General features: G+C 41.1%; 1 protein-coding gene across 1 annotated transcript in view; it reads left to right on the top strand.

The window, feature by feature from the left end:
* The window catches only part of tbc1d1 (TBC1 (tre-2/USP6, BUB2, cdc16) domain family, member 1), a 54,054-nt gene that overhangs the window by 17,759 nt on the left and 13,265 nt on the right, over positions 1 to 23,030 (top strand). The window contains exons 3-16 of the mRNA XM_085409952.1: positions 250 to 849; positions 5,113 to 5,202; positions 5,291 to 5,395; positions 6,379 to 6,511; positions 6,677 to 6,768; positions 7,619 to 7,735; positions 7,972 to 8,094; positions 8,923 to 9,065; positions 9,411 to 9,671; positions 10,749 to 10,865; positions 11,180 to 11,293; positions 14,158 to 14,291; positions 19,277 to 19,462; positions 22,388 to 22,549. Coding sequence (XP_085266078.1) covers positions 250 to 849; positions 5,113 to 5,202; positions 5,291 to 5,395; positions 6,379 to 6,511; positions 6,677 to 6,768; positions 7,619 to 7,735; positions 7,972 to 8,094; positions 8,923 to 9,065; positions 9,411 to 9,671; positions 10,749 to 10,865; positions 11,180 to 11,293; positions 14,158 to 14,291; positions 19,277 to 19,462; positions 22,388 to 22,549 — 2,377 coding nt within the window. The remainder of the gene's footprint in view (positions 1 to 249; positions 850 to 5,112; positions 5,203 to 5,290; positions 5,396 to 6,378; positions 6,512 to 6,676; positions 6,769 to 7,618; positions 7,736 to 7,971; positions 8,095 to 8,922; positions 9,066 to 9,410; positions 9,672 to 10,748; positions 10,866 to 11,179; positions 11,294 to 14,157; positions 14,292 to 19,276; positions 19,463 to 22,387; positions 22,550 to 23,030) is intronic.

Genomic DNA, 23,030 nt, shown 5'->3' with positions numbered 1-23,030 from the left:
GATTGAAGAGAGATTAAATGCATGATTAAATGTTTTTGAGCATTTTGTGCATTTTGAGTTAAGCTTTTTTTCAAAGTTGTTTGTCTTTGCTTAGGCTCAAATGGATGTAATGTGACACTAAGAGCTCGGTTTTCTTCCGCAGTCTCTGTTTATGCAATTAGTCTAAAAATAGGTTTTCTAGCTAAATGCCTTACAATTACATAATGAGTCCTTACAGTACTTCTAATGATGTTCTCGTTATCTTTCCAGGTTCCTGAGATCATCAGTACATTGAGGCAGGCTGGCAAAAGCTCGGCACGCAACAATGACATCACCACCGTTTCCAACAAGGCTTCCACGGGTTCTGGAGGCAGCGATTCGTCTGAAACATGGATTTACGCTCTCTCTGCTACTACAACCACCTCCATGGCACCCGCCGCTGCTGTGTCTCCGACAGCGTTTGCCAAAAAGTTTGAGGTATTATACTGCGGCCGCGTTAGTGTTGCTCACAAGAAAGCCCCTCCTGCCCTGATTGACGAGTGCATCGAGAAGTTCAGCCAGCTGCGTGGCTCAGGGACAGCTGATAAAGGGGCAAATGATGGGGGATTGGTGGGTGGGCTGAAGAGGGCATTAACCTTCCAATCCCATGGACTGGGGAGTGGCGCTGTTAGTAACGGTGCAGCAGAGAGCCCAACCACTGGGAAACGCCCAATTCTGTTCAAGCGAGACCCCAGCTTTCCCTGCCTACAGGCCCTGGATGAGAATGGTCTCTCACCAGAGATTTCTAACAGCAACACTACCGATCCTCAGACGCGGTCCGCTGATGTGCAGCCCACCAGCCTGAAGGAGAATAGGACCATGTTGTTTATGGTGGGTGAAAAGGCGTGCGTGCACACACGTGCACACACACACACACAATTGAAGGCGTGTTCTGAGTTCTCTTTGGGATGCTCCAAACATCTGTATTTGTTTTCTATTAAGGACTTGTAAGCATAATTTTTATTATTATAATGTTACTTATTTAAATATTGCATGACAGTGTAATTAGAGGTCAACACGGTGGCGTAGTGGTTGTAAGTAAATGAAGGGCATTGTCCATCCTTCTTTTCCACTGAGATGCCGTTGTTGATGACACACTCAAACAAGGTGCCACCATGTGACCACATCAGTAATTTCCAGTATTTGTTCCTGTAACTAGCGAGTGTATCTAGCAATACATGCTTGACTCATTTTGTTGAATTTGGGTCACACATCGCCAGCTGCTAGTATCTCCCCTTCAGCCTGGTTATACTTGATCGTGTGCTTTTTGCTTCAAGTGGTGGAACAAGTTTGTTTCCACCTGTAGCAGGAACAGATTTCTTGCATATTTTGCAAAGTATTGCTCTTTGTTCAAGATTGTTGAAGAAGTTCCCCTTGTTAGGTGCTAAACTGCCATTGAAGGCTTGCACACAAACCATTATATGACACTTTTATGTCAAGTAAAAATTTATAACGGTATTACCATGAATGATATGGCACAGTCCTAATAGTTGGCATGTTTTCCATGTGCTTGATGGGGCTTGCTTGGGTGCTTTTTGCCTTCCTTCCACAGTTCGAATGCATGCTTGTTGGGTTAACTAGTGATTCTCAATTCACTGTAGGTCTGAATGTGAGCATGAATGGTTGTCTGTCCCTCTGTGTCGGAGCTTTGATAGACTGGCGACATATTCTGGGCGCTACCCTCTTATCACTGTATGCTGACTGAAATGGTCTCCAGATGCATAGTGTTGATTGTGAGAACAATTAAGACATTTCTGGCTTTCTGAACAGATTTAAATACCAGACTACAGATTCAACGTTGAGTTAAAAAAAAAAAAAAAAAACATGGTCCCATTATCTTTGTTGAATTTATCACCCATAATGCATACCATTTTAAATTAATGTACCAAAATTTATTGAATCCACAGGAAGTTTGATTGTAAAAAATTTTCCAAAGAACATTCATACTCATAAGAATACAAAGTATGTTAGTAGTGCAATAAATTGCTGTTCAAGATTAAAAAATAAAGCCCCTTATCCAGTTGCTCAAGGCCAAAAAGGCAGAGAAGAAAACAAATATAAAGACAAAAATATAATGACTCCGCAATAACAAATGCTGACTGCTGCTCAAAATGAGTCTCCCTAATTGACATTTTCATGACCTCAGTGGTCTCTTGCCAACAGGAATTTCCCTGTTTGTTTTACAGACAGGAAATAGTCACAGGTCAGTGTCCTGCTCTGCTCAGCAGATACAGACACATTATTAACACTAACTATACATCCTGTTACTGCCAGAGTAGCCTCATCCCAGTGCGATCATCGCCTCTCTTTTGCTTCAGTTATAGAGACACAGATCAAATATCTTCATTCCTCTCAAAAGGCTCTAATTATGTTATTAATATTTGATACAGAAAGGCATATTGAAAGAGACGCTGCAGGGAGGGGAATAGCTGTGTTCAGAGAATTTCAAAACTGATAATGGTCGGGGTCGTGGTAGATGTAAATAAAGGCCGTTGTCTACATATACAGGGAGTGCAGAATTATTAGGCAAATGAGTATTTTGTCCACATCATCCTCTTCATGCATGTTGTCTTACTCCAAGCTGTATAGGCTCGAAAGCCTACTACCAATTAAGCATATTAGGTGATGTGCATCTGTGTAATGAGAAGGGGTGTGGTCTAATGATATCAACACCCTATATCAGGTGTGCATAATTATTAGGCAACGTCCTTTCCTTTGGCAAAATGGGTCAAAAGAAGGACTTGACAGGCTCAGAAAAGTAAAAAATAGTGAGATATCTTGCAGAGGGATGCAGCAGTCTCAAAATTGCAAAGCTTCTGAAGCGTGATCATCAAACAATCAAGCGTTTCATTCAAAATAGTCAACAGGGTCGCAAGAAGCGTGTGGAAAAACCAAGGCGCAAAATAACTGCCCATGAACTGAGAAAAGTCAAGCGTGCAGCTGCCAAGATGCCACTTGCCACCAGTTTGGCCATATTTCAGAGCTGCAACATCACTGGAGTGCCCAAAAGCACAAGGTGTGCAATACTCAGAGACATGGCCAAGGTAAGAAAGGCTGAAAGACGACCACCACTGAACAAGACACACAAGCTGAAACGTCAAGACTGAGCCAAGAAATATCTCAAGACTGGTTTTTCTAAGGTTTTATGGACTGATGAAATGAGAGTGAGTCTTGATGGGCCAGATGGATGGGCCCGTGGCTGGATTGGTAATGGGCAGAGAGCTCCAGTCCGACTCAGACGCCAGCAAGGTGGAGGTGGAGTACTGGTTTGGGCTGGTATCATCAAAGATGAGCTTGTGGGCCTTTTCGGGTTGAGGATGGAGTCAAGCTCAACTCCCAGTCCTACTGCCAGTTTCTGGAAGACACCTTCTTCAAGCAGTGGTACAGGAAGAAGTCTGCATCCTTCAAGAAAAACATGATTTTCATGCAGGACAATGCTCCATCACACGCGTCCAAGTACTCCACAGCGTGGCTGGCAAGAAAGGGTATAAAAGAAGAAAAACTAATGACATGGCCTCCTTGTTCACCTGATCTGAACCCCATTGAGAACCTGTGGTCCATCATCAAATGAGAGATTTACAAGGAGGGAAAACAGTACACCTCTCTGAACAGTGTCTGGGAGGCTGTGGTTGCTGCTGCACGCAATGTTGATGGTGAACAGATCAAAACACTGACAGAATCCATGGATGGCAGGCTTTTGAGTGTCCTTGCAAAGAAAGGTGGCTATATTGGTCGCTGATTTGTTTTTGTTTTGTTTTTGAATGTCAGAAATGTATATTTGTGAATGTGGAGATGTTATATTGGTGTCACTGGTAAAAATAAATAATTGAAATGGGTATATATATTTGTTTTTTGTTAAGTTGCCTAATAATTATGCACAGTAATAGTCACCTGCACACACAGATATCCCCCTAAAATAGCTAAAACTAAAAACTACTTCCAAAAACATTCAGCTTTGATATTAATGAGTTTTTTGGGTTCATTGAGAACATGGTTGTTGTTCAATAATAAAATTATTCCTCAAAAATACAACTTGCCTAATAATTCTGCACTCCCTGTAGGCTCGGGAAAAAATAAGAAAAGGACTGTTACATAGGCAGACTGAAGTTTCCCAATAAAAACCTTTTTAAAAAATTAAATGAAATGTCCGCTTTCACACTTTATGGCTGTTTCTGTGTTGTTTTATCAAACTTCGTGCATGATTAGCAACGCTGTCCGATGGCGGGTTCAGTCTACATGGTATAAGCCTAATTATGGCCTGATTTGGATGACAGTTTGGGAATGAAAAAGGTCTTTGTGAACGGCAGTCATTCGTTTTATCTCATCTTTGTGTCATACTGGATGAAAAGAAGAAGAAAAAACGACTTTGGTTTCCTTTTCATTCATTTTCTTACTCCTTCCTAATGAAGTCACATACACTGCAAAGGATGGCAGTCATAATTTGTATTGTGTAGTTTGCTGTGTCGCTCTTATTCACAAAAAGAGACATAATTCTGTAACTCACTAATCAGATATAGAATTAAATATAACACATATTAACATATGTGTTATATTTAATTCTATATGCATTCATATTTATTTCTTTTTCTGTGTTATCTTATTGTACTTCATGTTGTAAGTTTATATATATTTATTGTCAGGGCTGTATTGTTGTATAGTATGATGGTGTGTTATTTTTCTTATTTTTTGTTTTTGTCTGACCTACCACGGACTACAGATGAATAGTAGGCTTTTGGCTAAGTCTGACATTTCTATTGATATGTTCATAATTATTCACTACCCCTTTTAAATAATTTGCAACAGACAAAAAATGTTGTGTAGTATTTAATCCAGTAAGCAGAGTGATTTGCGACCTCTAATAAAAGCCTGTGAAAACACAGGCATTCTGTTTCCTTCTGCATTTAACTAAATGTTGGCCCTGGACACTATTTAAGGAAACACTGTATATAACTTCTGTTAAGTAGTTCTGTCAGTAAGATTTATAACTGTAGTCACTGCCACACCACAGTTGTCACACACTACAGAAAGAAAGCTAGTAAGGTCATAAACACACATGCATTAACTGTATTTTCTTTGTGTTTCTTTGTGTTTTAGGTGGGCAGGTCTCAGATCTTCTTGGTTAGTCCAGACACTAAGAAAGTTGCAATAGAGAAGAGCTTCAAAGAAATTTCTTTCTGCTCACAGGTATGATCGCTACAGTCCTACTACTATTCAAGCGTGACTATGATTATGATTTTTTTTTTTTTTAAACCCACTGTCTGTCTGTTTCCAGGGTATTCGTCATGTGGATCACTTCGGCTTCATTTGCAGGGAGACCGTGGAAGGGGGAAACTGCCACTTCGTGTGTTATGTCTTCCAGTGTACAGATGAATCACTGGTGAGACATGAAGTTGATAAGGATTCTTGCTTGTGTCCAGACACAGTTCATTCAATATTCCCATGTAACAGACTCCAAATAACTGAGTCACAGTTAAGATTTTGGACACTAGCGCAGTGTCATTTTGTGTTATTATCGCCAGCTGTTGAGTTTTTACAACAGAAGTGGTGCAGCTACATTTTTTTTTCAATTTTGAATGTGTGCTGAAAAGGAGAATTTTACCCATTGATTTTTTTTAATATCAGTCCCTCCCACTCAGTGTTTGGATTTGATCAGCCTACTTCATTTAAGAGTCAATAAGTTTGCTTTGGATTTAAAATGAAATGCCAGAAGGCAGGAGGGTGAAATTTCTCACAAGTGTTTTCTTTTTTTCTGTCACTTCAGATTAAATATATCTGTAAATCATAGGACCTATGACTCAGTGCATCTGGGCTCCACTGACTCATAGTGTGCCAAGTACTCAATTTTGGTTTGGAAAAAAAAAGCTACTGTATGATAGCTAGCTCTGCGCTGTGAGTATACTGTATTTCTTGAAAGAATCAGACACTTGTTCTGTTAAACATCAGCTGCCAGAGTTCATTTTAACAGGTTGTAAAATGAACATTACATAATGTCTGTTCCCATATGGAGCTGGAGTTTTGATTCCAGATGTGCAGTGGCTCTGCTTTCCTGTTTGCAGAGCTAGATTTCCCTTTAGTGTTGTTAAAGACCTTGTACACTCAAAGTGAGATGTTCTAGTGTTGGGGATAGAAAAGGAGCAAATCAGATGCTCTCCGGGGATTTGGCTATTAAAATTAAACAAACTGAACAAAACTGGTTTCACAAACCAAGAATTTAGGAGTTAACACTTATTATGAAGCATTTATTGCTCTGACAATAACAGTGTTGGGGAAAAGACATACATCCTAATATTTATTTGATATTTGCCTAAAAACACTGAAGCTTGTAGAGGGCAATAAATAATTTTATTTCACTCTTCTAAGGTGGACGAGATCATGCTGACTTTGAAGCAAGCGTTCTCTGTGGCCGCCCTGCAGCAAAATGCAAAGACTCAGAGCCAGCAGTGTGACAGCTGCCCGATGCAGCAGCTCCACAGGCTTTGTGAGAGCATAGAAGGTAAGAAGGTGTCCTTAAAGCTATAAGTGGTGTCTCTATGTTGTAGATGTGTACAACTCTTTACATTTAGGCTTTTAGGACTGTCTAAGCTGCTGTATAACAAATCTCTAGTGAGACTAGGCTTGCTTGTAGTGTGTTTATATTCTGTATTTTCTTTATTTTCAGGTCTACACCCATCTAAAACTAAACTGGAGCTTCAAAAACATTTGGCCACTTTGGACAATGATGATCAAGCTTCAGTCTTTGAAAACACTATGGTAATGAGCCTGTTGTGCCTGTTGACCTGAAGGGCGCGGTGTAAATTTTTAAATTTCCCTTCAGGTGGTTGTAACATGAAAACTTCCTAGTAAGCAAGGTCATCGAAGTTTATCGTGGATAAATGAATGTGGATTCACAGAGATACATTTTTCTTTCTTCACAGATAATTTAAATTTTTCTGCCACCTCATTTCTCAGTTTTGCCTTTACAATGTTTTTTTCTCTCTTCACCTTGCTTAGCTTTTTGCTTTGTTTTCAGTAATGGGCTTGAGTACTTTTAATGGGGTCTGCTGATGGTATTTATTGGAAGGGCAGGCACGTTAAAAGGAAACTGCCAGAGTAATAATGCAGATACATTGTGCTGTGTGACTTAGCTAACATCTGCTGGTGGTGTAGTAAAACTGCAACCCAACAGAGCTAAGCATGTCTTTATTAGCTCACTGTGCTGTAGGTGTTAATGTACCTCGATTTCACCATTTTTTGGGAACCAGGTGTAAAAATTATTTTCCAAATGTAAACTTCTGCAGATGAGTTCTCTGAAACTTACCAGCTTAAACAGACTTGTGATCAATTTTAGATTTTTCTTTTTTTCCAGTTGAAACTTTCCATTTCTCATAATAATTATATATATATATAAGTAGAATAGAATAGAATAATCCTTTAATTGTCCCACAAGGGGAAATGTGGTTGTATCAGCAGCAAAAAAACACACATATACAAAAAGAACAGGACACAGAACAGAAAACAAAAAACATAATTTTTACATATTTCCATCATTTATATATAATAAGTATATATAATATATACAAAAACTCATCAAATATATTGATTAATCTGTCTGTTTGTCCAGAGGGCTCGTCCTAAGAGTGATCAGGAAGAGAATGAGTTGATAATGGCTTCTTTGAGAAATCTGTATGAAGCGAGACAGAAGACCCATCAGCACACAGTGCAGAAGGAGAGCAAACAGGTACCTACTGGACACCCCTATGAAATACATATGCACTTCTGTAGCAGAACACACTCTTAAGTCCTACATTTCCTCTCTATTGTCATTATTGCTATGAAAGACTGGTCCTCTAAGGAAAGACAAAATTCCCTTTTTCTGACACACACAAATTGCCGTCATTGCATGCCTCTGAGGACCTCCCTTCCTCTCGCTCACTGTTGCTTTCTGTGTCTTTTCCTGTCTCTATGTGTATGTAGATGTGTGAGGATGTCGCTCCAGCTGTGGAGGCACAGCAGCAGAGTAGCAGCCGGCAGCGACTCGAGGAGTTCAAGAGCCGAGCCAAGCGCTCTCTCACTGAGTCCCTGGAGGGGATCTGGAAGGTAACAGTGCTGTTTCTGTTTTGGTTTGTGTGCAGAAGTATGTTCTGGTATGTGACTATATGCAAATTACATACCTGACCTTTTGGTTTGGTAAGAAGCAAATACAGTTGTTATAATAAATGTCTTTCTCCATGTGTGTGCTTCCCATGTTAATATGTAGGTGTTTAAAAAGTGCAAAACAGTGGGTACCTAACAATTCCCACTCCCACACTCCCAAAGAGTGCTACACCGTTGTAGTCATTTAGTTTAGCTTTTCCACATGCAAGAAGTGCTGTTATTTTATATAAATTGAAATAAATCGTGGCTGTACATTGATATTAATTCATAGGTAGGTGTTTGATTTTCAGTTTCAGGCTTTGGATATTTTTTTAAATTAAATGAGGACCTATAAACTATCAGACTAATTGCTTGCCATCCCTCTCACTTAGATAAAAAGCTCAATAGAACACATGAAGATAAGATAAAAAAAGCTTAGGACTTGGAGTGAAAACAAGCACAGCAAATATCTACTGACAGAGTGGCTCAGTTTACACATAAAGTGTAGTGAACAGTTCGGGGCTGAAATAAAGCTGAAAGTATAGATTATGCAAACCTGTATTAATATATTTTCATTATTTTATTCATTGTTTTTGCAGTGTAACAGGAAAAAAAGCAGCCCGTTAGGATGAGAGAGTTCATATTTATAATATTTATTTTTAGCAGTTTTTGGTCTTTACATATAGAGTAAAGCACTGAGAAATTGGTTGGGAAGGTTGTGTGTCTTGGTTTGTGATCTTTGCTCACAGGTAAAAACCATGTGTTTAACACACGTGTGTTTGTTAATGGCAGGGAAGCAGCAAGGCCAGAGCTCAAAGGGAGAACAGCGAGGGAAGTGAGAGCAGCTCATCTATTTGTACTGTCAACAGCAGCCAGGATCAGCCCTGTTTAGATGATCCTTTGCCTGCTCATCAGCGATCAACCAGCCCTCTCAGGTAAACGCTCCTATATGCAAAGGCTACCTCATATCTCGGGTTACTCAGTGCTTTAAAGGTGAGAACTTGTTCAAGTCAATATGGGGTGCTGTGTGTACATTAATGAGGAAAAAATGAACTTAAATGATTTTAGCAAAAGGCTGCAATAAAACAAAGAGTGTAAAATGTAAGGCGGTCTGAATACTTTCTGTACCCACTGTATACTCTCTGCTCAGCGGTACATTGGATTAAGTTTAAAATCACATTAAGCTTTCTCTCACTATGTGGTGCATATCATAAACTTAGACTTGTGTAGAAATTGTTGCATTCATGAATTTTTATTCCTTTCCTTTTTATTATCTTCAGGTGTCACAACTCAACAGGAGACCTGAAGCACATTGACACTTCTCTGCCGCTGTCACACTCTTCCTCCTCTTTATCCGGGGATGCTCAGCCACAGGGCTTCCGCCGCCGGGCCAGCACTTTCAGCCACCCTGCCACCCCCTCCTCAGCCGAATACTCACCGGAGCACATACTAATTCACCCACCACAGGACCACACTGCAGCTACCAAGCACAAGCTTGTGCGACACTACTCCGTCAGCACGGACACTCCCCACCAGAGCAAGTGAGTAGAGCATGTGAGTGTTTCTGTGTGTGTGTTTACAGATAGACTAGTAGAAATTTTATTTGGATAGTATTTGTTAAATTTTACTTTGTGCTTTCATACAGTTGACTGTAATAATAAGGCAACTTAATGAATATTATAAGATATCAAAACGTAATGAACATATAAAAGAGAAATAGTGCCACTTATTAATAACAGACAAATACAGTATGATTATTTGTGTCTTCAAGATGCGTACAATGTCATGTGTGTAAAGGAACTCGCTGCTATGAGAAATTTAGAAAAGGATTGGTTTTAGTATTTTATTTAATTTAGATATTTTTTATAGCTTAAAAAGTTGATGGTTATAGTGATGGTATTTTTACCTTGTGGTCTAACACCCTGTATCGGTTTACCTCAGTTCCCAGAATAAGGGTTGCAAAGCCAGTTTGGAGAGTACGCATCGCTTTGTCACTTTGAGAAAAAGATAATGAAACTATGGTATTTGCAAGTAGTAATGAAGCTGTGTGTGTGTGTGTGTTGTCGTTTAATACTGTGGTTCATCAAGTCTATGACAATGATGAGCAAGCAGTATCATCTTTTCCCAAACGTGTTAAGAGGATTTTTGTCATGTTTGAGTTTTCAGTGACACCAGCATATTTGTGTCAAAAGAAAGTGAAACTTGTACGTGGATTACTGCATCATTCCTCTCCCTGGATGTTGGCTTTACTTGCGCTCTATCTCAGCCTTCTGCAAACCTTTTTCTCAGTTTGTTTGTTTGTTTGTTTGTTTGTTTTTTTTAAATCTACATGTTTCTAACATTTTTCAGAGTTTGGTAAAAACATGTTCTAAGTGATTGATATCAAATGCAAATGATTTTACTCATATAGACCATATAGAGATAAAAACACAATATTCTGTAGTTTCATGCTTGACAAAAATCTTGTTTATATGATGCATATGCACTTATAGTCACATGTTTTTCTCCTAACTCTATACCGGTTACTCTGAAACTCTCCTTCTGTTTAAATACATTTGTCATTGCCCATTATATTCTTTACTTCCTCTCATTCTCTCTGCACTCGCACTGACTCTCAGACACGTCCCATGCAACTCTGCTCTTCCTCCTGCCCTTCCTTGTCCTTCGTCCCACTCTTCTCTCCTCCTTCATCCTCCTTCCTCACCTTCTTCTGGAGCCCGGCTCAGTAAAAGAAGGTGAGAATCTGTTTTTTAGTTTAACTAATGTTTTTCTTTGTGTTTTTAAATGCTCTCGTACTAACTTTTCATACCTTCCTGTAGTCTTGTGTTCTGTATTTTTCTGTAGTTCGCCATTCAGACAGAGACATGCTAAATCCATCCCTCATTTATAATCGCTGGGCTGTGTTCAGCTTTTTCCACCTCAGCAGAAAATGTCATCATGCTTTTGGTGATATCGATGGAATTACGTCTGCATGTCTCTGTTAGGATGCGATTCCACGATTGTTCTTTCATTTGTTTTTGCCTTCTGTTTATCGCCACCTGCATCTCAGTCCTCTGGGTGGTCTCCGTGTTCGTCTCCACTCCTCCTCATCTGTCCCTAATTTTCTGAAATTTCCATTTCTGGCCACTGTCCGAGAGAATGATTGCCCTGACCCAAAGAACAGGTACACACACACTCGTACCAAAAGTCAGTGTAAATGTCTGTTAGTAATAGCAAAGTCATAATCTGTACTTAAGATAAGATAAGATAACCTTTATTAGTCCCACACGTGGGAAATTTGTTTTGTCACAGCAGGAAGTGGACAGTGCAAAAGTTATGAGGCAAAAATTAGAATACAATAAGAATAAATACAGTACACAACTGTACAGAATAGAATAAAATAAAATACTATATACAGTAGAATAAAATAAAATAAATATACAATAAGATAAAAATAGAATACAAATACTATATACAACTGAGTAAAAATACAACGATGACAGAAAGGATTATTGCACTTAGTATTATTGCATATGTATGGATGTGTGTGCTTGATCAGTTAAAGTCTTTATTATGGAGTCTGACAGCAGTGGGGAGGAAAGACCTGCGAAATCTCTCCGTCCCACACCGTGGGTGCCGCAGTCTCCCACTGAAGGAGCTGCTCAGTGCTGTCACAGTCTGCTGCATGGGGTGGGAGATGTTGTCCATCAGGGATGACAGCTTAGCCGCCGTTCTCCTGTCACTCACCACCTCCACTGGGTCCAGAGGGCATCCTAGAACAGAGCTGGCCCTTCGGATCACCCTGTTCAGTCTCTTCCTGTCCCCAGCAGAGATGCTGCCGCCCCAGCAGACCACGCCATAAAAGATAGCAGAAGCCACAACAGAGTCATAGAATTTCTTCAGGAGTGGGCCCTCCACCCCAAACGACCTGAGTCTCCGCAGCAGGTACAGCCTGCTCTGCCCTTTCCTGTAGAGGGCGTCTGAGTTATGAGTCCAGTCCAGTCTATTGTTCAGATGAACACCAAGGTACCTGTAGCTGTCTACAGCCTCAATGTCCATACCTTGGATGTTCAGTGGTTGCAGTGGAGAATGCTTGTGCCTGCGGAAGTCTACCACCAGTTCCTTGGTTTTACTGGCGTTGATCTGGAGGTAGTTCAGCTGGCACCAGTCCACAAAGTCTTGGGTCAGACCTCTGTACTCCTTGTCGTCCCCATCAGTGATGAGGCCGACTATTGCAGAGTCATCAGAGAACTTCTGCAGGAAGCACTGGGTGGAATTGTGGGAGAAGTCTGCAGTGTAGATGGTGAAGAGGAACGGAGCCAGAACCGTTCCCTGTGGGGCCCCCGTACTGCAGACGACCCTGTCTGACACACAGCCCTGAGTCCTCACATACTGTGGTCGGTTGGTGAGGTAGTCCAGGATCCAGGTAGTGAGGTGATGGTCCACTCCAGAGTTCACCAGCTTGTCCTTTAGAACCGAGGGAAGAATGGTGTTGAAGGCACTGGAGAAATCAAAGAACATGATTCTCACAGTGCTTCCAGCGGTCTCCAGGTGAGCGAGGGAACGATGTAGGAGGTGAATGACGGCATCATCCGCTCCAATGCCAGGCTGGTAGGCAAACTGAAGTGGGTCCAGTGATGAGCTTATTAGGCGCCGAAGCTGAGCCAGGACCAACCGCTCCAGGGTCTTCATCAGGTGGGATGTCAGAGCCACCGGCCTGTAGCTGTTGAGGTCCTTGGGGCGTGAAGTCTTTGGCACTGGTACAACACAGGAGGTTTTCCAGAGCTGTGGGACTCTTCCCAACCTCAGGCTCAGGTTGAAGAGGTGCTCCATCACCCCACACAGTTGGTCCGCGCAGGACCTGACGACCCTCGAGCTGATGCCATCTGGACCCGCTGCCTTCTTGCCATTAATCCTCCTCAGTTCCCTCCTAACCTGGGTGGTTGAGAGAGACAGGCTGGAGCCTTGTGTTGAGTGTGTATTGGATGCTGTTGTTGGGGGTGGGGGGGAGTGAGCAGGGTGAATAGAGGAGGTGTGAAGTGTCTGAGGTGGAACAGCAGCAGTGGGGGTGGGTGAGTCTGCAGCCGATGTTGCAGACTGCCTCATGGCTGAGTCAAATCTGTTGAAGAAATGATTCAGTTCATTTGCCCATCTCACATCCCTCCCAGGCAGAGAGTTCTGCTGTTTGTGGCCCGAGATGGTTCTGAGGCCTCTCCAGACTTCACCAACGTTGTTTTGTTGAAGCTGGTTCTCCATCTTCTGCCTGTAGCTCTCCTTCCCATTCCTTATCAGTCCCCTCAGCTCTCTCTGCACCCTTTTCAACTCCTCTTTGTCTCTGGATTTGAAGGCCCTCCTCTTCTGCTTGAGGACGGTTTTAATTTCTGGGGTAATCCAAGGTTTGTTGTTGGAGAAACACCGTACAGTCCTGGTAGGTACAGTGTTATCCACACAGAAGTTTATATAGTCAGTAATGCATGTAGTAAGGCTGTCGATGTCCTCACCGTGGTCATCACAAATCACCTCCCACACAGTCGACTCAAAACAATCCTTAAGAGCCTCCTCGCTCTCCTCTGACCATCTCTGTACTGTGCGGGTGGCTGGTGGCTCCCTGCGCACTAAGGGCTCATACACAGGGACAAGGTGCACCAGGTTGTGATCAGATCTGCCCAGAGGAGGGAGAGGTGATGAACTGTATGCCTCATCTGCATTGGCATACAGTAAGTCCAGTGTTTTATTGACTCTGGTTGGGCAGGTCACATACTGGGTGAAGGTGGGCAGTGTGGAGTCCAGTGAGGCATGATTGAAGTCCCCTGATATTATGAGAAGGGCTCTCGGTGATTGTGTTTGCAGTCTGCTGACCACAGAGTGGAGAGAGTCACAGGCTGCATCCGCTTCTGGTTTCATACAGTCTTTGAAGTGGTTTTGATATGTGTACATGCACATGCATGCATACATGTATGTGTAAAAAGTAAGTTCTATCTATCTATTGACTGTTTATCAGGGCACATCTGTAACTACATCTCTGTATTTGGGTGTTTGTGCTGTCAGTGATGTAGTGGCGCTTTCCACACCAAGTGCAGCTGGTGGGGTCGGGGAAAGCCCTCAGCGCAGCCGCCGCCACTCGTGGAGGCAGCAGATCTTCTTGCGGGTCGCTACTCCTCAGAAAGGCACAGACTCCATCGGTAAGGGACACCCACACACACTTAAAACTTTTGAAATCATGGTTAAAGACATAATTCACTTCATGCTGGACCCCTCATTGTTCTTGAGACTGTAGATAACCCCAACATGCTGTGTTGTCATCATGCTCTAAAAAGCAATTCTTGTGTGAAATTAGTTGTATTCCTGTTTATCTTTGGTATATTAGTCTGTCTAATGGCTAATGTAAATTTTAACTTTGGATCCACTTCTAAGCTGAGAACAGAAAAGCTGACAGCGGCTTGCAAAGCTGAAAGTGAAAACACACTCCATAAAGAGTGTGTGTACATGCTTTTCTTTGCTAAAGCCCAGGTTTCTTAAGCATGACAAATTAGCATGAGGCTAACAAATGCGCTGATGGAGTAGAAAATTATGTGGGTGATCAACTAACAGTATGCTGATTTATATAAACATGACACAGCCACTTCATGTAATGACCAATGCATTCTAGCAATTGCAAATTACCAGGCTGAAAATGAGCAGAACTGATGAGGGAGTGAGTAATGTCTTTACAAAAAGTACTTTTTTTTCCTGCTGTAAATGAAATTGCTGGAGAGGGGTACAAGTGTGTGTTACTAGAGCAAGACTTTTAGCACACTAAAAGTCAAACCTTGTGTGTGTGCACACTGCTGAGTAAAGATAAAGGACAAAGTTGTGTGTAGAAATGACAAAACATATGACAAAAAAAAACAGGGTCAAAGCTTAGGCTTAACATTCTCTGTTCCCAGTTTGCACTCGCATTCTTAACCTCTCCACCTGCCATTTCAGATACACAAACATTCATAGGAGAAACTGTCACAGGAACATGAACATTTGTAGATAAATTGTTTCCTATTAAACCTGACTCAATTGAAGTACCTTGCTTACTGCATACCTTAGTAAATCACGTTATTCAGTTTAATAGTTTTTGCGAGTCTAAACAGGAAGCTCATATGCAAAACTGAGACTGCGCTGCTTCAGTAAGCTGTTACTACACTGTTATTAAATCTGCTCCTGCGGTGCAGACACAAAGCATTTCCACTGTGTGTCACTCTTTCATTTAGTTTTATGCTAAGAACTCTCAGAAGAGTTGAAGGCAGAGATTCATAACTTAAACGTAACTCCCTATCTGTTTATCATAACAGTTTTAATTTCTCATCTCCTCCATTTTGGGGAAGCAGTATACTTTTTATTACTTCTTTATTATTATTATTTTTTTTTAACCTACGGAAGTCATGCATTAAACATATATTTATATTATATTTAGTTAATCACAGCTATATTTGTTGTTATGTAGGGCTGTAATGAATTGATTATACTAACAGTTGTTGGCAAAGCCCCAGACCTTTGATATCATCAGTAAATTGATCAGTAAACTGAGCAAATAGTACCCAGAAACCTCTTTCTTGATGTTGAAGTGATACTTTCTAAAATGTAAGGTGAAACTAAGAATTTGTGATATATTCATGTACTTTTTATTTGTTTTGGTTTTGGTTTTTTTACAAATCCAGTATTGGCACTAGATCAGTGGTCCCCAACCTTTTTTGCGCCACAGACTGGTTTTTGTCTGACAATATTTTCAAGGACCGGCCTTTAAGGTGTTGTGAACAAATACAACAAAATAAAACCGATACCAAAAAAAGACGATTCATTCATAACACAAGGGAACAGACCCAGGAAACAGAGTCAACGATAAAAACGATAAAAAAAATAATTTAAAAAAACAAACCGCTAAAACCGATAAAAACTCTGAAAACCATAAATTTCATACCCAAGCCTCAACGGTACTAAATGACTCACGGACAGGTACCAGTCTGTGGCCCGGGGATTGGGGACAGCTGCACTAGATGATTATTCTGGTGGAGTGTTAATTTTGTGTTACTGCAGTATAAATTTCTTCACTAATGCTGCTGGTTGATTATTTGAATGCTTGAAAATGAAGATTTGCCTAAAAGCTTGAAAACCTTGAGCAAACAGTTGTAATTGTTGCCTGGGAAATGACAGCTCTTGTCAAATACCGTCAAGGTATGATGGTTACAAGTAGAAAACTGTATAACTTTGGGTAGTGAACAGTTACTTTGACTTCAGATAACTTTGAAATATCAATCACAACATATGTTGACATAAAAATGCCTGTATTTCAGCTTGTGGACATGTCTTAATCATGCTAGTGCTTGCAAGTCTTTGGATTCTGTGTCATAATTATATGTACAGTGCACTCAGGACAGAAGAAGTGTTGACAGTTGAGATAGTTGAGCTTCTCACACTGTAATGCCAGTAAGCACCGAGCAGGAAAGAAGCATGATCCATGTGAGCTGATATAAAACCGTTTTCTCACACAGTGCATTTTATTTACAAAAAGAAGTGTTTTCTGTACTTTGTTATGTCAGTGTTCATTTTGTGTTATTGGAAGACTTGGACTAACAGGGTGTACACTGTTTCTTTCAGTAACATGCATGCATGCATTATTATGATTTTATTTTGTTTTTATGTCCACTGACTCCTTGATTCATCAGCTAATTGCTAAATTGCTGCTTTTCAAAAACTCATTGAGAATAACTAGTTTCACTAGTTTCCACTAGCGGTGTCCTACACTCCCATGTTGTTTGGACATGTATGTGCAGCACATAATGTGTTGTTAACTAGAATGCCTGTTGGTTGTTTTGTCTAGATAAATTATTAAAATGTTAACTAAGAGGCCCTCAAGATCTAACCACTGGGGGGTGCCAAAGATCACATTTCCCAATGTTACGCTTTGTGGCTTTAACGGCACATTACAGCTACAAAGATTTCCATACAGTTAAATAATACCTCCCTGGTGCACCTTCAGCAATATTTAAATCCTCACAAAGGTGGTATTCTTCTCAGGAGTAAGTAACATTATGTAGTTTTCCTATTATTATGTTGACTCGTGCACACGCCCAACTGGAGTCTGTTGGGTGGATATTGTATTTCATAAAATCAGATTGGTATGTTGGACTAATGTGGTTGTTTTCTTCACTTTAACACTGAATGTGCAGAGACTGGTGAAGTCTGTCTTTCTGCATGAATTTGCCCTGTAATTGAAGCATGTTAAATGTTTCAGTTAATGAAATGTGCAGCCAAAGTTTACTTTGACGCTCAACTGCAAGCAAGTGAAGGGAAAAACAGGGCTTTTTTTTTTTTTTTTAACAAGTCAATGTGATGGGCTTTGTGCTGGCTGAATGCAGTGCTAAACTTGTTGGGTGTGTATTTATGTGTGTGCGTAGATGCATGAGGTCATGGGCGTGGTGTGTGTGTGTGTGTGTGTGTGTGTGTGTGTGTGTGTGTGTGTGTGTGTGTGTGTGTGTGTGTGTGTGTGTGTGTGTGTGTGTGTTTTGCTGGAAGTGGCAGTGTGTCTCAAGGTCATGTTGACAGTCCATACATAGACAGCGCCAGAGGAAAGCGCCAGCCTTGTTGACCCACTTTGCATGGTGTGTGTGTGTGTGTGTGTGTGTGTGCACACTGCAACCTGGTTCTGACCAGGTTGTTTGCACAGGGAGTGGATTGTGCCACTTTGTGCCAGAGTGTGTGTGTGTGTGTGTGTGTGTGTGTGTGTGTGTGTGTGTGTGTGTGTGTGTGTGTGTGTGTGTTTGTGTTTTTATGTTATTATGAGGAATATGCAGTACCATAGTGTTAGTTGGGGTAAGTAGGCGGGGAATTAATGTCATCAAGTATTGCAGTTTGAAAGTTTGACATTTTTTCACCTAAAGACAAATTGTCACCAGTCTTCTGCTGAAACTGCAGCAGTTGTCTCTCTCTCTAGTAAGAAACATGAATCTGTTAAGAGAGTTGTGCGCGTGCGTGTGAGTGTCTTAGTGTCTTTCTGTGTGTGTCAGCCATGAGTTTGCTTTGTCTTCACCTCTTTTATAACTGAAGAGCCATAAATTTGTGTGGTGACTCGGCTGGTTTCAGCATGTCTTAGAAACAGATGATCACTCCACAAATATAAGACTCGTTTTACACAAAGCCCGCCATTGTGGTGTGCGTGAGTGTTTTTTGTAGTATTGAAAGGATGACCTTTACATATTTTTATTTTTTTTTTCCTCAGAAGAGTCTTTGACAAGGTAAGCATCAGATTTACATACCTAAGTTAGGCTAAGGTATGTGTGTACGTGTGTATTTTAGTGATCAGGATCAATCGTGATATTCCCGCGAACTGAAAGAGAAGTGCGATCTGGATAGTTGGTATGTCGTTCCTCTAAACAACACAGGGTATTTTGAGGTTTGGGATCCACCCTGTACTTTGAGGTGGAGTCACACAAACGCTTTTTTTTTTTTTTTTTTTACTGTCTGTGTGTTGCACCCAACTGTGTCAAATATATCTATGTTTAGCATTTTCTTGTTGTTTTGCATGAGTGTCCGTGAGGTTCACCGAAAGAGAGAGAAAGAAGAGAGAGAGAGGGGTCTGGAAGGCTACTTGAATTTTTTTAGAGACGATGATTTTGTTCCTTTTTATACCAACACGTTTGAAAGTAAGAAGAAGTTGACACTCGCCTCTGTCAGGTATGAACAAAAGTTTTGTTCATACCTGTAAACAAAGTGAAGTGTTGAACAAATGTAAATGAAGTGTAAATGAAATGTAAATTTCTTGCTTATTGTCATTGCTAATGGTGAAAGAATCACAACACATCTAACACACAAACCCAGAACTGTGGGTCTGAATCTAATCGGAAGGCCTGCAGTTCTTAAACGGCGTGTTATCTGCTAGTCCAGATGAAGGAATGTGAATGTGCTGCTCATAAATGTTTTTATTAATAAGCTTCTAACTCCAGAAGATATTTGTGATTGTTTCATTTTAAATTGAAATGACTTGGAGTGTTTATTGCTTTTTTTTTTGCTCAACAAAACTGTTTTTAAAGATACATTTCTCAATCTAAATTAAGATCTTTTTTTACATTTGCTACAGTAAACATCTTGTGCAACATAATCTAATGTAAACTAATATGATAATCTTTTAAATGTCTTTAAGATGGGTCTGATGCCTGTCAGGTTGTGGCCCAGATCGTGGGTGGAGGATCTGGGGACTCGGCGATGAGACCGGTGCCTGAGGAGAAGACGAAGAGAACCAAAGAGGAGCTGAGGGATCTCTGGAAGAAGGCCATCCTGCAGCAGATTCTCCTGCAGAGGATGGAGAGAGAGAACCAGAAGCTACAAGGTGAGCTGGATGAATAAAGGGATTTTTTTTTTTTTTAAAACAGATACACGCAATGAGCCCACACTGACTTTTGAGATTTATTCATATTTACAAGTAACAACTCTTAAAAAATAGCCCTAAACAGAGAAGTTAAAATAAACTTCCCTACAGTGAGACATATAATCAAACTTTGCTATCGCATTTCACAGTGTTGTGGTGTTCAGCCCGTAATCTACACAGCAGCTACTCAAGCATCCTGTTGAGTTGGAGAAAAAACTTCAATGTTTGCCTGAATTTGAGATGTACACATCAAAACGAAATGCACACAAAATAGAAAAACTGGATGAGCCAAATGGTGCTTTATTGCTGTGAAAAAGTGTTTTATTAGCCCTTAACTCTAAAATTTTTGAGGTGTGTTAAATATTACTGCAGTTCTGTCTGAATTCGCTCTGTCTACATGATAACATGCAGGTACTGTTTGTTTCACGTGGCTCATCGGTAGTCATTGACTACACGATGAGTTGGTTTCTCTGGAAGCTAAAAAGTAGGACGAGTCTTTGTTTAAGACACTGGCAACACGCCTTTCCAAATGCATGCTCTTAAAGCTTTGCAAATTGAGTATACACCTACTTTTCTTTATTTAAAATCACAAACCACAAATGATCAAGTTATATAACACGTTATTGCATGTGTGTGCGCGCGCGCGCCCAAAAGTGCTTCCTGGTAGGCACATCTATGGGTGTGCCAAGTGCACCACCTTTTTCCTGACCCAGTTGGCTCATATCTACACCCATCTAGCCATGTGTCATACCTCTGCCTCTATTTATGAACCATAAATTGACAAGCACATGGTGCTAGATTAACGAATGAAGGTCAATATTGATGTAAGAAAAAGAAAATACAGTTGGGACCACAGCCTCACAATTCTGCCTCACGCAGACACTCTGATCGCACTACACAAACACACACCAATCCAAACATTGCCAGCGTGTGGCGGCTTTCTTGGCGCTCTGTAGATTTATTGTGTTTTAGTCTCCCACAGCGTGCATTCCACCTTTCTGTCCGTTATTTGTCAGGGTGGAGCCCGACTCCGTATCCTCCATTCTATGAGTTTATCTCTCTCACTGCCGCCTGGTTTGTGGGTCAACTATGAAAACACGCGCGTGCACGTCCATCCATGTGTGCGTATCTTTGTCAGCTCCAGGGTGGGTTATCCTATCCTGTTGTGTTTTATCAAGGGTGGAGTTTTCCGGCGGCAGTGAAAGAGAAAGAAAAGAAAGTAGGAGACAAGGAGAAGGCTAGACAGAGGAAAGAGAAGGAGCGCTAGCTGGGCTCCTGCCAGTGTGCCACTCCTGAGTGACGAGACACTGCTTGCTCTGAACAGATGATAAGACAGACGGCATGGCCACAGCCTCAGCATCTATTCTTACTATGGGTGTGTCAGCTATCTGCTCCGTCCAAGTTTTTTCCCATTAATCTAGATTATGCCTTCCAGGTCATTCCTCTACATTTCTGATTTATGTCCCATAAAAGGTATTCATACAGCTTTTTTTCAGTTTTTTTCCTTAGACCGTTTATTTTGTGAGTTCAAAGCAGCCCTAAAATTACATTTCTTAGTTTGTTTAATAACATTGTGCTGCTAGTCTTTTTCTTTCTATTTTTTTTTTTTTTTTTTTAATATTCATTCAGCCTTTTTTCCTCTTACACCTTATTTTCCTAGAGTCCTTTGCAGTGCCGGCTGCGATGGGTGGCCTCCTGTCTCTGTCTCTGTCCTCCTGTAATGATGATATCACTCTCCCGAGCGCAGCCAAGCTGCAGCTGGTCACTGGGTGGACACCACATTTGAACGGAAAGGGTGGGGGCGTCCACAGGGGAAGAGGGAGGGGGTGGTGGTGGGACTATACAGACATGGGATTGACTGAGAAGAAAAAAGAGAGAAGACATGGGTTTTGGGCTAAGAGATTTGGGGAGGGAGAGAGGAAGGGTGTTGTCATAGAGAGAGGAACAGATGAGGGGTGCTGGGTGTGCCCTCACCTTCTTTGATCACTGGTGTCAACATGTTGCAACGGAATTCAGTTTGTGTTTTTCTGTTTGGTTTGTAAACTGTACTAACCTGAAAGTCCAGTGGGAGGTTTTCCTTTACATCGAACCAAAAAAGACAAACAAAAAAGTTTCATAAATAAAGGGGATGTTGCAATTATGTACGTCTCCAGTTATTGCTAATTAGAACGTGTGTGTCTCCATGTGAAAATTAAGGCATCCTCGGGGTATTTTTTTGACTGTGGGTCGTAAACAAGAGCTGTGTCTTTCATAGCTTAGAGCAACACTTTCTGTACTAACTGAAGGGATCTATTGAGAATTCCAGCTACAGGATGTTGCAGAGGGTCGGACAGACAGCTGTGGTCTTATGTTCCTTTGAAGGGGTTGCAAAGAAAACACCCATAGAAGCAGATCTAGTGACAGTAAAGTTTCTATAATCAGCATGGTTAAGCACAGTAGAGTAAATTGCACTCTGGATGCCATGTAAAGGGGACACTTTCCTTAAAGAACCTGAAGAGTCATCAAGCAAGTTGTCACCGCTGTTTAGTGATTTTCTTTTCTTTTCACTCACTATCACCTGTATCTTCTGACCTTTGCTGAGAAGTGTATTAATGCAGTGCAGCTGCATGTTTCTGCTCATCACTTTGCCACAACAAAGAGCGAACGAAAGTCAGGATTAGTAATTTATCAAAGTGCACGGGTGCTATGTGAGGCTCATTTTAATACGCAAAACCAAACTGAAATCGATAGCGCATAATTCCGAGAGTTTTGAGCAGCGCACATAATGATGAGATGATGGGCTCAAATAGTTCTCAGAAACCGAGTCCTAACACCTCAGCTCCACCAGCAAACGCACAGTGTTGTTGCTTTTTCTCACATGTGTTGTTTGTGTGTTTGTGTTTGTAGCATCAGAGAACGATCTGCAGAACAAGCGCCTGAAGTTGGACTATGAAGAAATCACTCCGTGTCTGAAGGAGGTCACGCTGGTGTGGGAGAAAATGCTAGGAACTCCCGGGAGGGCAAAGGTCAAATTTGACGCCGAGACCATACATACTGCAGTTGCACAAGGTACATACTTGGCTCCACAAACACATGCTCTATATCAGTTCCTCCTGTAAATGTTTATTCTTCTTAAAATCAGCAGAGATTTTCAAATATTGACCAAACCTTAACGCACAAAGCTCCAAAAACTGTAACTTATCTTCATAACTGTTTTTTAAAATGTGGCAAAAGCAAGGTGACTGAATTCCATGAGGCATTCTACTCACTGTTTTTGGGCACAGTGAACTCGGTGTCTATTCCCTTTGACATTTTTATCTCTGGTGCGTGTCTCTAATCATCAGGCCTTTTTGTTCTGTCCATTTTCTAGTATCAGCATGTTCTGCAGCGTGGACAGGAAGGTTATCTACTGTGCACACGGCCTCGAACAACGAGTCCAACACACGTATTTACACACAGAAAGGTCACCATATAACAAATAGCAGTCTGAGAACCTGGTGAATTAGGGATACAAGCTGGATAATCCATCTGAGAGGAAGCTGAGAGTAAA

Source organism: Rhamphochromis longiceps, linkage group LG6 (genome assembly GCF_057381845.1).
Source record: "Rhamphochromis longiceps isolate RC_006_pf linkage group LG6, R_longiceps_female_GT1.1, whole genome shotgun sequence".
NCBI lineage: Eukaryota > Metazoa > Chordata > Actinopteri > Cichliformes > Cichlidae > Rhamphochromis > Rhamphochromis longiceps.
This window is presented reverse-complemented; position numbering and strand designations above follow the sequence as displayed.